General features: G+C 41.6%; 1 protein-coding gene across 1 annotated transcript in view; it reads left to right on the forward strand.

Annotated features, from left to right (window-relative positions):
• LOC132590553 (phospholipid-transporting ATPase VA-like) overlaps positions 1–17022 on the forward strand; it is a gene marked incomplete at its 5' end in the record, with an annotated part of 70092 nt that overhangs the window by 28470 nt on the left and 24600 nt on the right. The window contains 5 exons of the mRNA XM_060263485.1: positions 5823–6040; positions 7821–8015; positions 11351–11912; positions 15483–15586; positions 15786–15912. Coding sequence (XP_060119468.1) covers positions 5823–6040; positions 7821–8015; positions 11351–11912; positions 15483–15586; positions 15786–15912 — 1206 coding nt within the window. The remainder of the gene's footprint in view (positions 1–5822; positions 6041–7820; positions 8016–11350; positions 11913–15482; positions 15587–15785; positions 15913–17022) is intronic.

Consider the following 17022-nt stretch of genomic DNA (forward strand, 5'->3'; position numbering starts at 1 on the left):
TCATAGGACTTCATACAGTCTCTATAAGATGCTCTAGTCGCTTCGTCTCGAGTACACCGCCATTGCCTCTCTAGTCGTCTGAGTCCTCGCTTTAATTGCCGCAACTCCTGGTTATACCAGGGTGCTAGCTTTAGGCGGGGGCGCAGAGGACGTCTAGGTGCAATCTCGTCGATGGCCCTGGAGAGCCTATCATTCCAGGACTCCACCAGGTCATCGAGGGAATTGCCAGAGGGCCAGGGATCCTATAGAGCCATCTGGCTCCGCGGGCGAGCTAAAATACGCTCGCCGCCTAAACGGGCTTGGGGTGGACTATCCACACGAGCCTTAAGGGCATAGTGGTCCGACCATGGCACTGTCTGAGCAGTAATATCGTCCACTAAAATTCCCGCCGCGAAGATCAAGTCTAACATGTGCCCCGCCTGTGGGTAGGCGTTGTAACAAACTGGGAGAGTCCTAGCATCGCCATGGATGACACTAGGTCCGTCGCCTGACTAGAGGACATGTCATCGGCATGGACATTGAAGTCACCCAGGATCAAAAGCCTTGGGTACTCCAATGCCCAGCCTGCTATGGCCTCCATCAGGGATGGTAAGGCGTCGGCCGGTGCATTAGGCGGTCGGTACACCAGCCAAACCGCCAACCCCTCCCCAACGTCCCACGCCAAAACGGCACATTCAATGCCCTTGATCTCCGGGGGCAGGAAAGCCCGAAAGGAGTAAACCTCTCGTATGAGTATAGCCACCCCTCCGCCCCGCCCACTAGTCCGGGACTGGTGAAAGACTGAAAATCCCGGGGGGGCCAACTGGGAGAGAACTACAGTCTCCCCCTTGCACACCCAGGTCTTGGTCACGCATGCCAGGTCCATATCCTGTTCAAACAGGAACTCCCGAAGGGTAGAAGTCTTATTATTAATGGACCTGGCATTGCATAACACCAGTGACGGAGGCGAGTAATTTAATCTGGCCCTACTACCTGCCACCGTCGGGATGGGACGTGGGCTGGAAGGGGGTTGAGCCCTGTCATGTCTCAGCCTCCTTCCCTTATAATTCCACCTAGTCCCACCGTCATACCTTCCCCTCCCCAGGAGTACTTCAGGTATATAAACATGTTCTTTCATACTCCAATATAAATTCAGGACCAGCATTCACACTAACTTAAGTGTCATGTACACCATGTACACCTGAGTGACCTGGGTTCATTCCCACCTGAAACAGACAGGACCCACATGTCATGGGATATTGCATTATTATAATAGTTTACCTCCCAAACGTTCCTGTCCAGGCAAGAAAATCTAGGAGGTGAATGATTTACAGTAGCACCGTACCTAACAATGTGTGAATCTTACCATAGCCTCTAATCAGAAAGCAAGCTCTGCTCTGGCTCCATCTATTCTGGTAACACAATTGCAGTGTCTAATAGCAGCAACTGTGCTATCAATGACTCATTCACCTGCAGCACAACGTGTCCCCTAGCTGCTATTTGGCATCCATCATGTTCCTGGAAACACTGTAGAGATGCTTTTATACTTACAGAAACAATACAAACTGGCTGCTGTCATTTACCCTGTAATAGATTTCAAGTAATAAGCTTTTGCTGCAGGACGAGATACTCATCTTTGCACCGAGATAGCTTGGAACATTATCTGGAAGCTCTGTAGTTACACAGTTGCCTGAAGTCGTGATATTTCTAATGCTTGGTTCAGAAAATTCCTTTAATCCTCCATCCTCTTGGTTTTATAGTGTATAAATAGATGGCTAACAGACTTAAGCTATTTTAGTCCCTAATGAGCTTTTCCTAGGACTCTTCATGGAACAAGGTTTTTACAAATAATTATATCATAGCTATTTACAGTTTAGTATTTATTGCTCTCTGATCTGCAATTGCCTGCTTCACTGCTATTTTCCATTTAATGGCCTGTGTACAAAATACTCGGCAAAGTCTCCAACCTTTCATTGCGGGTTGTTGTGGTTGTTATTTTTTGAAAATCTTTGCAGCATTATTTTGTTTTCCTCACCACCAGCAGATAATGTAGCTAGCTTTAGGGAGAGGTGCGCTGCAGAGGGAGATTTCTAATGGGCTCCAATGGATTTTATGAGCTATTTGAGAGTGTAATAGTCTTGTCACATTGAGCCAGAAAATGAAGGGAAGTCATGTACTGAATTAAATAACTAATTATTTTCTCTATATTAGTCATTAAAAGTTGATGTTCAATTAAAACTCATCTGTGTTATGGTTGTAATAACCAAATTATTCATTCTTCAATAGACAAAATGTGAAAAGAAATGTGAAGAATGCAAGCAAGGATAGGGTACATTTGCACAGAACCCGAAGGGGAGATGTTAAGACCAGCTTCTTGGGCAGTTTGAAGACCTATAATCAACAAAAACTGATTTTTGAGATGCACAACCCTGGACCAGAACCTATTACAGAGTATTTTTGTCTGCCCTGCCACTTTCTCTGCAGTCTCACTTGCTGCCCTATTTGTGAAGAAGCCACCAGAGAAGATGGCCAGTGAGACCTCAGAGAAGGTAGCAAGGCAGATGATATTCTCTGTCACACCTTCTCTGCAAGTCCTACCTGCAGAGGCCAGCCAGGAACAGATGCTGTGTCTGGTCTACTTTGGCCAGGGCTAGGGCACACAAGCTGAACAACTTCCTAACACTTGAAGCTTCTTTGAATCAAACCCAGCTCCACAATGCCTATTCTGGCAGGGGCTGTCCAGAATTAGAGGCTGGGGGTCTGCTATCTGAGTTCCTGTGATTGGAGAAGTCAGTGATTGAACATGGGGCCTTCTAGATGCAAAGTATGTGCTCTGACACTAAGTTCAGGGCTCTCCTTCAGTTCACCAGGTTTATTTTCCTGCAGTCAACCAGAAAGGGATTGTGAATGCTATTGTGAATGTGAATTGTGAATGTTTATATATTATATGATGGTATTGGGCATGATGTAATATTGTGCTAATCTTGTTGTAATAACATATTGGAATATTTCATTTAATTAGTCTCCCTGGAGCATTTCTTTCTGGTTGACTGTTTGTGTACTGTTTAAGTTTATTTTCCTGCAAGCCAGGCATCACTCAAGTTAGTCTCAGAAACCTTGCAGTGGCAACAAGGATATTCTCAGTTTTATTCTCAATAAATAGTCCATAAAGCAGAGTGGCTTGTTGACTTACTTAAGCTGGGCCTGATGCAAGCATTCAGTAACATACAGTATGAAAATAAACAGTTTCTAATTTAAAAAAAGTTACCTAATAAAAACATTAAAAGCTAACTAAAATATTATTAAGTCTACCATCAGAATTAGATCAGTCCTCTGAATCCAGTCGTCAGGAGAGTTTCATGATTTGGCCACATCTTTTAGTGCCCATGAGATGAATTTTGCTACTGTTTCTGTAGTTCTCTTGTTTGACCCAGAAAGGAAACTTAACACATGGTAATCAACAGAGTGGGCTAGAAAAGTATCCATAAGTGAATCTAATGTATTAGCTCCGTGCTCAGCATACATCTTAACTGCTAGAATGGCCTTGGGTTAGTCATAGTTCTTGCAGGAGTTGTCCTTGAAAGGGCAGCTGCTGTGAGAGCCCTCTCAGCCCCACCCTCACAGGGTGTCTGTTGTGGGGGAAGAAGATACAGCAGATTGTAAGCCACTCTGAGTCTCTGATTCAGAGAGAAGGGCAGGGTATAAATCTGCAGTCTTCTTATTATTAAAAAATAGAAAATAGCAAAAGTTGGATCAGCACAGAGCTATCTGTGTGTCTTAAGAGTCAAGATACAGTATTGCTGTACTGAGTATGAAGAGCTGCTTCTTTGTTCACTGAGAACAAAGACGTTGATCCATGTAGCCCAGGTGCTGATTGGCAGTTGCTTTCCAGAGTCTTTCTAAGCCTGCTTACTTCAGATCCTTTGAGTTGGAGATTTTACATGTCTTAGGATCCAGCAGGAGTTTCAGGGGAGTGGAACTGGCTGTCAGTCCAGTCTTTCCAGAGATGCATAGCATAGTTCAGGGCAGGCATGAATCAAATTCTGTTTGCACCAACCTAAGTTCAAAGGGAATAGAGGTGCATTTAAAAAAAGCCCCCAAGCATAAGAACATAAGAGAAGCCATGTTGGATCAGGCCAATGGCCCATCCAGTCCAACACTCTGTGTCACACAGTGGCCCAAAAAAAAAATTTATATATATATACACACACACACACACACTGTGGCTAATAGCCACTGATGGACCTCTGCTCCATATTTTTATCTAACCCCCTCTGTCTATGCTTGTAGCCGCTTGTACAAGCTGTCTATGCTTGTAGCCGCTACCACCTCCTGTGGCAGTGAATGCCACATGTTAATCACCCTTTGGGTGAAGAAGTACTTCCTTTTATCTGTTTTAACCTGACTGCCCAGCAATTTCATTGAATGCCCACAAGTTCTTGTATTGTGAGAAAGGGAGAAAAGTACTTCTTTCTTTACTTTCTCCATCCCATGCATTATCTTGTAAACCTCTATCATGTCACCCCGCAGCCAATGTTTCTCCAAGCGTTTTAACCTTTCTTCATAGGGAAAGTGTTCCAACCCTTTAATCATTCTAGTTGCCCTTTTCTGGACAGCAGGGCAGATACCAAGTTCCTGAGGTGGTGAGGAAGGGTACAAGTACTTGGCCAGGCAGAATCCTCTTTGCAGCCTGCGTTTTATAAGGTTTGGTGCAGCCAGCTCTGTTGGCTGGTTGCTAGGCATGGAGCAAACTGATTGGGAGCTCAGATAGTGTGCCTTGCAGCCTAGGTGGAACCCTTGAAGAATGCTGGCTCTCTTCCTTAAAATAGGAACATGAGTCTGTTGACATAGGTGAGATGGCACTGGAGCCTGTCTGCAGGAAGTATTCCCAGCACTTTATAACATGCAAATTGCATGTTCTGTTACTGACCTATGGCACATTAAACTTTTCTTTGGGAGAGAGAGTGGGCTCTTATCTGTTAACAGTTTGGTTTAGAAGGCCAAATCATGAGTGGGAATGGTATCTATCCTCAGCCATTCTAATACCATAACTACTTAGATTCCAACTTTGATAATTAAGTTATCTTCCATTGAAGCAAATGATATGAATTGCAGTTTGGTTCCCAAGATCATAAGATTTAAGAGTTTAAACTTTGTATATCCTGTCCTTAAGCTCTCTGCCGGTACAACCTCCACGCATTTTGAAGTGCTTTGTGCATTAAATGCCTTTACTAACAAAATACAGAATGAGTGGTACTTACCTAAAAAGCCTATAAAATGTGATTATCGAACAATTTAATCCACAGCATTTCCTTTTCTGTCAGTGGGTTGACAGTAAAGTAAGTAATTGAAAGACTAATCAGGCAAGTATAACAATTGAATATAGAATTGCAAGGATTTAAGCTCTTCAGGCCAGAAGACATTTCAATTATAGGACATCAAAGATCCTAAATCATTCGGTCTACGTTCTCCAAGTGACTTACTGTGCAGTGCTTTGAGAATCAGGCTGTGTGTTACTATTCATGGACTTGCTCAGTAATAGCCCCAGCTTTTGGAATGGTCTTTTCAGTAAAGATTAGGAACTTGTCTTCTTTTCTGACCTTTAGGAAGGCATATAAGGCAGTCTAATTTAGGAAGGCTTTTGTTAAACTGCTGTTAGACCTTTTTATTGCTGGATTATATATAGTGTTTTTACCTATTTGTAACAATTTTCACTGTTTGATTTATTATTAATTGCTTTATGGTGATATTTTTGAGAGCCAGCTCTTTTTTTGGGGGGGGGGACACACATAAATAATAAAATACTAGTTGGAGCTTTCTTTTTTTCTTTTTTCTTTCTATAGCAAGACGCATAGCTATGTACCAGGAAGCTGATTCTGAGGATGAAGAAACTGCACCTAAAGGAGGAATGTTATCCCAGCGGGACAGTATTAGCAGTCATCAGAGCATTAAAGTTGTCCACAGGAACCAGAGCACAAAATCGCATAGGCGTACAGGAAGCAGAGTGGAAGCCAAAAGAGCAAGCATTCTCTCCAAACACACTGCTTTCAGTAGCCCAATGGTAAGTGTCTGACAATCTGCACTTCTACAGTGGTGTCTTATGTTCTTAAACATAAGAGGTCTGCTAGTCCAGCAACCTATTTCATATAGTGGCCAACTAGTTCCCCTGGAGAGCTGTAAAATAGGATACAAACACAAAAAAAATCAAGACTGTTCCCTTGATGTTGCTTCCTGGAACTAAAACTGCCTTTGTACATGAAGATTCTTTTTATTCATCTTAGCTAGTAGTCATTGGTGGTCCTGTCCTCCATGCATCTGTCTACTCTTTTATAGCCATGACTGTGAGTAGCCATCAGTACATTTATTGCCAGTGAATTCCACAATTTAATTACTTGTTGAGCAAAGAAGTATTTCCTTTTGCATCTCCTGAATCTATTTCCCACTGAACCCTTGTTTTCATACAGCAAGATGAATCAATGTACCACGATCAATGTACCACGTTCTGTGGATAGTTTCAGGCTACACCTACATGACATTTAAGCCAAATATAACCCATGTACTACAGCACACAACAAATTCCTGTAAGAATATGTCACTGCCTTATATTGAGTGAGACAATTGGTCCATCTACTTAAGCACTGCCTACTCAGTCTGATGGCAAGTTTCTAGAATCCCAGGCAGAAAAAGTATCCATGTATCAGAGATCCCATCACTGGAGATTCCAGAGACTGAACTGGGCATCTTTAAGGTGCAAAATGAAGAATCCGCTGCTGAGCCATGCTTCCTTTCTGCTCAAGAAACATCCTGTTCTTTGTTGACTTCCTAGAACTGTGAAAAAAGAGGTCATTTTGCAGCTAGCTAGCCACAAGTTAAACACTGCAGGCTATAAGTTGTGCAGGCACTTTTGGACAGTGTTCACATGTCCTCTCCCAGTGAGAGTCCTTAATATTTTGTATTGCTTCTCTTGCTCATAATGTATTGTGTCTCTTGATCACCATGCATTGTAATACCCTTTACTTACATTACATACCTCGTTTGAATTTTGAGGGTAATCATTTTTTAATCACACCATATTTGTGTACAGCCCCGTATGCATGTCTCAAAGACACAATTTTGCTGGGGAGCAAAATTTAAGAGAGGGCACCTTGAGACTCCTCCATGGCATGGACCAGAGTACAGACTCCTCCTTATCAGGCTCAGACAAAGAGGCAGCTAAGCAGCTGAAAACACCACTGAAGGAGGCAGTTGAGGCTGCTCCAGGAAACCCTTCTGATGTGCAAGAGGAGCTCCAGGAGTCTTTGGCCTTCTCATCTGTCTTCTGACGAGCCCAGAGCTTTTGACCCCAGAGCCCCATCCTGCATTTGAGGTCTCTCTCCAGTTGACCCCTGAAGCCTCAGAAAGCCAAGAACCACCCAAACCCCATCAGAGTATCATAGTGGTAACCAGGCCTGGCACTTTTAAGATTTAGCAGTCTGCTGCCAGAGGGGCAGGGCTCCCATCTCCAGTACCTTCCAGGAGTATTTAAGACCGCAATTCTCCTTTAGGTTTTGCTGGAACAACATCTCAGCTATAATGCCATTGGTCCCAAGTCCAGTAACTTGGCTCCTAGACCCCCAGCCTTGAACAGATATTCTATAAAAAGTCAAAGCAGGGTGGGAGGGGAGAAGAATAGAAATGCAGATTGGTGAAGACTGGTATGTAAGTGAATGTGTACTATTGGATTTAAAAAAAAGATGTGCTTGATAGAGCACATCTGCAGAACAAGCTGACTGGAGACTTTGAAAAGTAGCATAAAAATACAGAGCTGCCAATGATTCACTTGGCCTTTGTTTTTATTCTAGGAAAAAGATATCACTCCTGATCCAAATTTGCTAGCAAAAGTAAATGAATGTGCAAGCTACCTAGAGATCATGAGAAGCCATGATCATCCATTATCCCAGCTTTCCCCTGAACTTTCAGACATCTTTGACTTTTTCATTGCTCTGACTATTTGCAATACAGTGGTAGTTACTTCTCCAAATCAACCACGGCAAAAGGTAGGTCAGGGGAGACCATGTAAAGAAAGCTACATTTTCTTCAGGATTGGTTTTCAAAGTCTCATCCTTTACATCCTTACTCAGAAGGAAGCCCCACAGTGTTCCATGGGGCCTACACAGGGCACAACCATCTTACGGCTCTTATATACTCAAGAAGCTAGTCTTACTGAATAATAGGACTTACTGTCAAGTAAGTGTGTGTGTTGGATTGCAGCATTTGTATAATTACAAATCCATTCTGGATTTCCTGGTGGTATCTGTCAAGGCATGGAGTATTATGCTGATTTGCAGATGTTTTAATCTATAATTTTAATGATGTATTTTAATTTTTTAAATATATGATGGAACCTACCCTAAGCCAGCTTGCAGGAAAGGCAGGATACAAATTCATAAAATAAAAATAATAAAACATTACAAATATGTTTTGTTCAGGTCCCCAGAAATCTTGCTGGTGGTCATATGTCATGATCCCTTCTCAGATACCATAAGGATGATTTTACGTGGAAAGAAGTGTCTTATGGATATCAACTATTTTAAATAACAGGGAATTGTGCCTGTCCCTAAAGGGTTTACAGGGTTCACATAAGGAAAAGAGGATGCAAAGAGACAGACGTGAAGAAATAATTAAGCTGAACTCTATCACATTAACATGAAATCACATTTTCATTCTCCATGACCCACCCACTCCAAACACACACATGGACATTCCCATAACAGTCCTGCTTCCTTCACTGAAGACCAATGCAGACACTCACTTGCTAAGGAGACAGTCCTCTTGTAGAAAATTTCACCCACTCATACCCATGAACTCTTTAACCACAGCAGAGAATGCTTGAAATTAAGTTTTTGCTCTGGAGAAGTGGTAATGTGCCATGTGTTCAGCTAAAGATTAAATCAGTTCCTCATTACCCACCCATCCCAAACAACATACTGCCCTGTCTCAGTGTTATTTTTTAACCTTGGCTTTGTGTGGGAAAAGAATGTAGCTCCTTTGCCTGCTTGTGTTTGGGTTTTTAAAAATGGGCATTTAGCATTATTCTTTGCTCCAGTGGCTGTGATAATGTTACAGCAAATCAAATAGGAGCACTATGGCAACCTAAATGATTTATTGTACTGTAAGTCTTTGTTGGTTAATAGTGCAGTTACTCCAGTCTATCCTGAGAATGGACTGACTTGGCATATGCTTACAGTTTTAATCCATCTTCATCAGATACCTGAACATACTGAATTTCCTTGTTCCATTTCATGCCATTGGTTCAGGTGGTGGGGTCTCCTTCCTTGGAGGTTTTTAAACAAAGGCTAGATGGCCATCTGACAGCAATGCTGATCCTGTGAACTTAGGGGGAGGTATTTGTGAATTTCCTGCTTTGTGCAGGGGGTTGGACTAGATGACCCTAGGGGTACCTTCCAATTCTGTGATTCTAAACTCAGTGCTGCCTCCTCTGACTGGCATTGTTTCTCCAGAGTCTTGAGTTGGGGTTCTCCTAAATTCAGCTGCTTGAGATCCTTTAACTGGAGATGCCAGGGATATAATCTGAGACCACCTACATACAAACCATACATTCTATCACTAAGCTGTGATTCCTTGCCAAGACGTGGCCCATCTGTACCTTCCACTATGAGTTTGCCTGTGTATGTCCTCAGTTGGCAGACATGTAAATAGGAGTTAAACAGTGGGCTCAAAAGGAAATAAAATGCTAGATGAGATACATATTTTGACATCTCCTATAAAAGATAAAAGTGTCCATTAGCAGCAGAAGAAATTGGCCAAAAATCAGTTTTGTAACCTAATTTAATATCTGTATTAAGAAAACCTGAGTAAGAAAATAGCTTTATTTAAATCATTTTTTAAAAAAAATTGAATTACACACACACATACATATACATACACACATATTCCCTTGTGGAATTGGCCCTGTCTGGCTCTCTCGTTGGTTGTGGTGTGCACTGTATCAGTGATTGGCTCATCAAACATGACTCAAGTGCACTTGCATGGCATTGGCTGACTCCACTCCTCTCCCCTGCCCAGTGCCAGCCACAGGACAGATGAAGATTGGGCCACTGGGAAACTGCTAGGCAGTGGGTGTTGCTAGGCAACCAACCTTGGTTCTCTCAGTAAAAAGCAACCAAGCTTGGTTCTGTCAGTAAAAGGCCAGGAGGGAGCCCTTTCCAGGCCTATTTTGGACTTTGAGGGCAAAATTATTGGCCCCAATCCTGGCTAGGGCTACCAGTTCCAGGTCGGTGGGAAATTCCTGGAGATTTTGTGATGGAGTTTGAGGGGGGCAGGGTTTGGGTAGAAGAAAACACTCAGCTGAATATAATGCCATAGAGTCCACCCTCCAAAACAGTACCTTTCTCCAGCAGGAAAGAGGCACATTATCTGGAGTTCAGTTGTGATACCAGGAGATCTTCAGACTCTACCTGGAGGTTGGCTGTTGTTCAGCAACAGCCCCCCTATGACAGCCAGTGTGGTGTAGCAGTTAATGATTCAGAGCAGGGTCTGCCAGACCCTGTGGAAGTTGACTGGGTGATTTTGGACCAGTCATAGACTTTCAGCCTAATCTACATCACAAGTTTGTTGTACAGATCAAAAGGGGGAGAGGAGAATGATGTAAGCTGCTTTGGTCCTCACTGTGTAGCAATACTGTATTTTTCCCAGGTAAAGGTTACAGGGAGATGGGAGGAGATGGAAAGCTGAAGTCAGATCAGTTCCCCTACAGAAAATGCCCACCTTGGGTGGGTGGGAAGACAAGGGTGGGCACTCACTCAGAACCTCTTTATAGAGCTGCTTGTATTCTTCTCTAGTATACTATATAAATTTGTAGTGTGTAGGGGGGTATGCTCTCAGAAAGGCACAATAGAGTCTCTTTTTTAAAAAATGCCTAACCCTTAAGGCTTTATGCCCACTACAGAAAACCCAAAATGACTTTTCTCCCACTCCCTGGAGAAAGGTAAAGAATACCTAGATTATTATCAGAAGTATTTGGATTTATTTAGATTATTAAATTTATTTCTTAACGTATTTTTTTTAAGTTGTGCTCCACTTTTCAGCCCAGAAGCTGTTGAGACAACTTAAAGTAAGAGTACAGATGACCGTCTGTTCTTTTCCGTTATGGTAGTGTCATCTTTGAAAGTGTTGATGACTTTTTAGGGTACACCACATGTGCAGATGCCCATGTTGCGATATTACCCTTGAAAAATTCTTTTGGTTTTTGTGCAAACACCTCATAATTGTAGCAAATATATGTTTTGCTAGTTTGTATTGTTAGACATAAGTGTCCCATGCTTCTCACCTCTCTCTCTCTCTCCATCGTGATTGGTCTTTGTTTCTCAAGGTTAGAATCAGATATGAACTGAAATCTCCAGTAAAGACCATAGAGGACTTCATTAGAAGGCTCACACCCAGTCGCCTGACCTCTGGCTCTAACAACAGCAGCTCTTCAAGCCTGGCTACCAGCAAATCAACACTTCGAGCTGGTTCTAGCATCATTTCATCAACATCTGCAGAGAGTACTTTACTAAAACTGGAAGAAAAGCTAGCCAACTCCTCCCAGATGAATAATAATGGCTATAGTTCCCAGCAGGCTAAATGGACACCAGGGGAAGAACCTGGAGAGGGAGAATTGCGTTATGAGGCAGAGAGTCCAGATGAAGCTGCCCTTGTCTATGCAGCTAGAGCATATGATTGTGCTTTGGTTGGCAGGCTACCTGACCAGGTATCCATAGAGCTACCTCACCTGGGGAGATTAACCTTTGAACTCTTACACATTCTGGGCTTTGACTCCATCCGAAAGAGAATGTCTGTGGTGGTTAGGCATCCTCTCACTGATGAAATAAATGTTTATACTAAAGGTGCAGACTCGGTTATCATGGATCTTCTTCTGCCTTGTTCATCAGGTATAGCTCTTCCTTGATTTATTTCCTGTAATGAAATGCATAACAGTTTAAGGCTGACCTTCCCTGTGACAGTCTAGATGGATCTGTACAGTGTTGTAAATTTTAAGGAAGAATGTTCATAGTATCCCATTTTTATGGTCTCTTGAAGAACAGCATCTTAACAGGAGGTCTTTGGCCCTTTCACCTAGATAAATCTAAACAAAAACAGATCAGTGAGCTTTTCCAAGTGCCTAAAGTCTTTTGCAGGATACTTTTTTCCAGCATTATGGATAAGATTTCATATCATTTTAGTTCATTAATATAAGAATAAATAATGCTCCTTCTAATATTGGAGACATTAAGGATTTTTCACTGCAAATCCCCCCCTGTGCATATGCTCATTTAGCCTCATTCTGTGTCTAGTTCTATGATCCTAGGATATTCCAGACGGTTACTTTCTCCTTCAACATAGTTGTTTGGTCATTTGAATACATAGTGGATGTCCTTTTGAAACCAATGTACAGTGCAATCATGTGGAGGGTTACTACCGTCTAAGCCCAGTGATTTTAATGGACTTACCCTGGAGAAAGTCCACATAGGATGGCACTGCTTAGAATCACTTTGTGAAGGTGAATTCAAGCATAATGGAGTTGTCTGAAATGGAGTTCTTAAACAGAGCTACACCCTTGTAAATCTATTGAAATCAATAGGATTAGACAGGTGTAACTGTTTAGGATTGCACTGAAATATTGAAATTCCCAGAGTTAATTTAAGGAGCATGTGCAGTTTTGTTTTGGCCTGACAAGGCAGCTGTCAGGTTGGAATGGGTCAGGGAATGGCGAGAATTGACAAACTAGAGGGAAAGAGGGCATAACCCTAATCCACACTTCTAACACCTAGTTTGAACCTCTGGAAAGACAGAATTTACTAAATACAGAACAAAGGGATCCACTTCTGTCAAATACCAGAGTTACATATGAGGATATTAGTGGAGAATTTAAAGGAAGAGGTAATTAATAGTGAGCAGACTTCTAGCTATGAACAGAGAATTTGGGTTTTTAATTGAAGAGCATCTTAGAGATATACGAGCATGCTGTGAACCAGAAGAGGCTTTAAATTACTGCTTATTGTAATCAGCTGGCTGTAAAGATAATCTTTTTTGACTTTATCATAATTGTATGATACCTAGGAGGTTTTTTCCCCATTTGCAGAGATCTTTGTCCAGCATTGAAAAAATGGATGACTCTAAATCAATAAAAATGAGGTGTTCTTATAGACTTTATCTCACTAATAAAATATAGTGCTAAAATGAAAGTTGCATTTCAAGTTTGCTACTCAAATTTGATTATTTCTTTTGACACTTTACATGATGGGTTTCTGTGCAATTTAATCCTGTAGTTTACAGGAAATATTGATTTCAGCATAAATTTTGGTTCATAATTACTTTTAATACTCTGCAGTGTTGGTTTAAGGAAATAGAGAAATATGCAAGTTAGGGCCTTTTTGTCTTTCAGCTATTTAAGCCAGAACTGAGCCACAAAATAAAGAATTGCTTGTCATTTTAGCAACAGAAAATAAATTTGACCTTTCCAAACAGGCTCCTTATACCATGTAATGTAAAAATTGCATCTCTGAATGATTTTGTTTCTGTAGTACTGTTGACGCAAGATTTATGACACCAGAAATCTCTAATAAAGTTTTATTAAAATTTGTACTAATATTATGCAAATGCAAGCATTCATCACACCAGAACAGAATCTGGTACGTCTGGGGTACACTCGGGTGTTCTTGCATTGAATATTCCTTATTGTACAGTTAACTTTCTAGTATTGATTTATTTTTATTTATTTAACTTGCTTTTACTCCTCATAGTTTACTGACACTCCAAGTAGCCTGATAAACTAAAAAAAAAAAGTTTAACACAAAATTTATGAGAGCAAAATACAGTCTGGCATAAATGTTTACGTTTCAGCAAAGCAACCGTGAAACACTGGTCATGGCAATGTTTCTGGTACGTGATGAAGGCCCACATTCCAGATCAAGTTGGAAGATTTCCCGTGATCTTGGTTTTAACTTTTCTCCATACTGTCCCCCACAGTATTTAGCATCTACCTGCATCCTTTTGCTGAAATATTTTACACCAGATTTTCAACCAAAGTTAAACTGAAAACTTTCCTGCAGGCCAGTAGATCAAAAGACATGGGATGTTAGATGTCTAAAGTTCATCCTTTGCCATTGGTTCATACTGTAGCTTTTGGTGACAGATTATAGTGGGGGGAGGGGTTTCAGAAAATTGAAGGCAGTTTCATAATCACTTTTCAGATTACTGCACATGATCTGTACACTTATGCACTTTCACCTCTAATAATCAACAGGCTGTATTAATTTCTGTATTGGTCCAATACCTACAAAGCCTGCTTGACCAGAAGTGATACTGGGACAAAACAAATAACAACTTTCAGTTCTCTTTAAAATTATCATCTGCCTACTACCCAGGTCTCAGCTGTAAAATCAGAGTAATAATATTCTTAATAGAAACCTAAACACAATAAAGAGTGTGAAACGTTTGCAAAGTTTCAAAGCTCTGTGCATGATAAACAGTGGTGGCTGAGGTATGGATATTTGTATAAATTTGTTGTTAATTTTTGTTTATTAATATTTTGTAATTCACTTAAGGGCAATTTTGATTTATTAATATTTTGCCATAATAAATGCTTGTTTAATCAGTAAAATAGATTAACTAATTTAAGGACTGTGTATATTCTGTGGTTGAGCAAAATGAAAGATAGCCTTTCCAAGCCGACATTGCTTGCTGACCAACATTACCATTACTGGTTACTGCAGCACAGTAGTGAATGAGCTACATATGTGGTACTGTGGCACCCAAGAGATGCTATCCCTTTTATCACTCCAGAGCAAGCTGCCAGTTTGGTGTAGTGGTTAAGAGTGGCGGACTCTAATCTGGAGAACTGGGTTTGATTCCCCACTTCTCCACATGCAGCCAGCTGGGTGACCTTGAGTCTGTCACAGTTCTCTCAGCTGTTCTCTCAAGAGCCGTTCTGGAAGAGCTCTCAGCCTCACCTGCCTCACAGGGTGTCTGTTGTGGAATGAGGAAGGGAAGGAGATTGTCAGCTGCTCTGAGACTCTGAATGAAGGGTGGGGTATAAATCCAACTCTTCTTAATAGATACAATAGGATTGCAATTTACAAAGTAGAAGACACTTGTTTCACTTGCCAAGTAGAGGCTGCAACAGTAACTGCATTGAGTTTAGCAATTTTATGTGCAACGTTGTGGCTATGCTCAATGGCATGTTCTTTTTAAAAAATCAAAGGATGAGTGAATAGTAAAAATAAAATATTGTATTCTACAGGCATTTGTGGTACCTTGAAAAGGAAGTGAAAATTAGGTGCTGTATACAAAATTGTTTTACAGCAGAATGCTTTTTGGAGTTTCCTGTGGGATGCTAGCATTTCCAAAAAGAAATGTTTGTAAGGCTTTATTTCATAAAAGGGGAAGAAGGGGATTATTCATTTTAAGAATAGAGGGTTTTTTTTATTTTAAGAGTTTCACTTTTCCTTACTTACTTCCAGATGACCCTAGAGACAAACATCAAAAGAAAATCAGAAGCAAAACGCAAGATTTTCTTAATCTTTATGCTGCTGATGGACTGAGAACATTGTGCATTGCAAAGAAAGTAAGCACAGACCGCCTCCTAAGTGGGTTTCTGGGGAGGAGGAGCTTTTCACTTTCACTGGGGGTGGGTGTGTTAAGGCTACTCCACAGCACAGCATTAGGTATTTTGAAGCCCATTTGACGAAATTGTATTTTGTTTATTTTGTTAACACAAATACTTTTCCTTCTGTCCTTCCCCACCCCCACCGCACCCCCAACAGGTGCTGAGCAAAGAGGAATATGCTTGTTGGTTAAAAAGTCACATTGAAGCAGAATCTGCTATTGACAACCGGGAAGAGCTACTGTTTCAGTCAGCAACTCGCTTGGAGACTGATCTGCATCTCCTAGGTAATGACGGAGCATGCATAGGAAACAGAAGGGTGTCTAACAGCTGAGTGAGTGACTTGAGAAGCCTCCCAATGATTACCATTCACTTATGAGATTGCTTACACGCAGAAGGTTTGTCGATAGACAGGGCTGCAGCAACGCTGCAGAATCTAGAATGCAGCTGTGTAAACATTCCTAGCTCAGACCCAGTCTGTCCCAAAAGCTTGAGCTGAGTTTTTTAATGAATGATCAGAGCTGGAGTCCAGACATGCTGCACATGTATTTTGCCATTCAACTGCACGGAGTTCATAGCTGTACTGAGCCTGGATTGATGAAACCAGGGGAGCTTCAAATGCCCTTGGCATCTACAGGGATCAGGCTGCTTAAATTATCTAAATAATGGGTATCCCACCTTTTGGGTGGAAAAAAATCTGTGCAATGCAGTCGCAAGGGACTAGTGCTCATATTTTTGCAAACTTGGGAGAAACCCTGGGTTTGTAGAAAAATATGTAAAGTATACGAAATCAAATTGAGTGTCCTTAAAAAACACACACAGGCTGTAACAACAATGACTGGGCACATGTAAACATCATAAAATCTGCTGTATCAATCCCAAATGGGGCCTGACAATGGAAGGAGGGAGAAAGAGAGGATGCAAGACTGGGGGAAGAAGGAATAGATGGAGAAGACATGAAATGAGAATAAGGGCTAAGGGTGGAGTAACCCAATCTCAACAGATTTTAGAAGGGTTGGTCCTGGAAAGTAAATGGATGGGAAACCTCCAACAAATCAGGGGTGTGACAAGGAGGCAGGCAATGGCCTCTGAATATCTATTTACCTTGAAAATCCTAAGGGGTCACCATAAGCTTCAAGAGCAGTGACCTGATGGCACTTCCCACTGCCAAGGGTGGGAGAAGAAACAGCTAGCACTTCGAAAGGTGGTGGAGAAAATCAGAGGCTAGAAACAGCACAGTGAAGGAGCACAGGGAATCAGAGACCCAACAGGAAGGTCTGGGGACATCAAGCAGTGAGGAGGAGGAATGAATGGGATTGAAGACAAGGAGGGAAAATGAAGATGGAACAAGATGGAACAAGGCACAGGGGGGAGGAAATGACCCAGGCTAGTCTGTT

The sequence above is a fragment of the Heteronotia binoei genome, unplaced genomic scaffold (assembly GCF_032191835.1).
Source record: "Heteronotia binoei isolate CCM8104 ecotype False Entrance Well unplaced genomic scaffold, APGP_CSIRO_Hbin_v1 ptg000294l, whole genome shotgun sequence".
Classification (NCBI taxonomy): domain Eukaryota; kingdom Metazoa; phylum Chordata; class Lepidosauria; order Squamata; family Gekkonidae; genus Heteronotia; species Heteronotia binoei.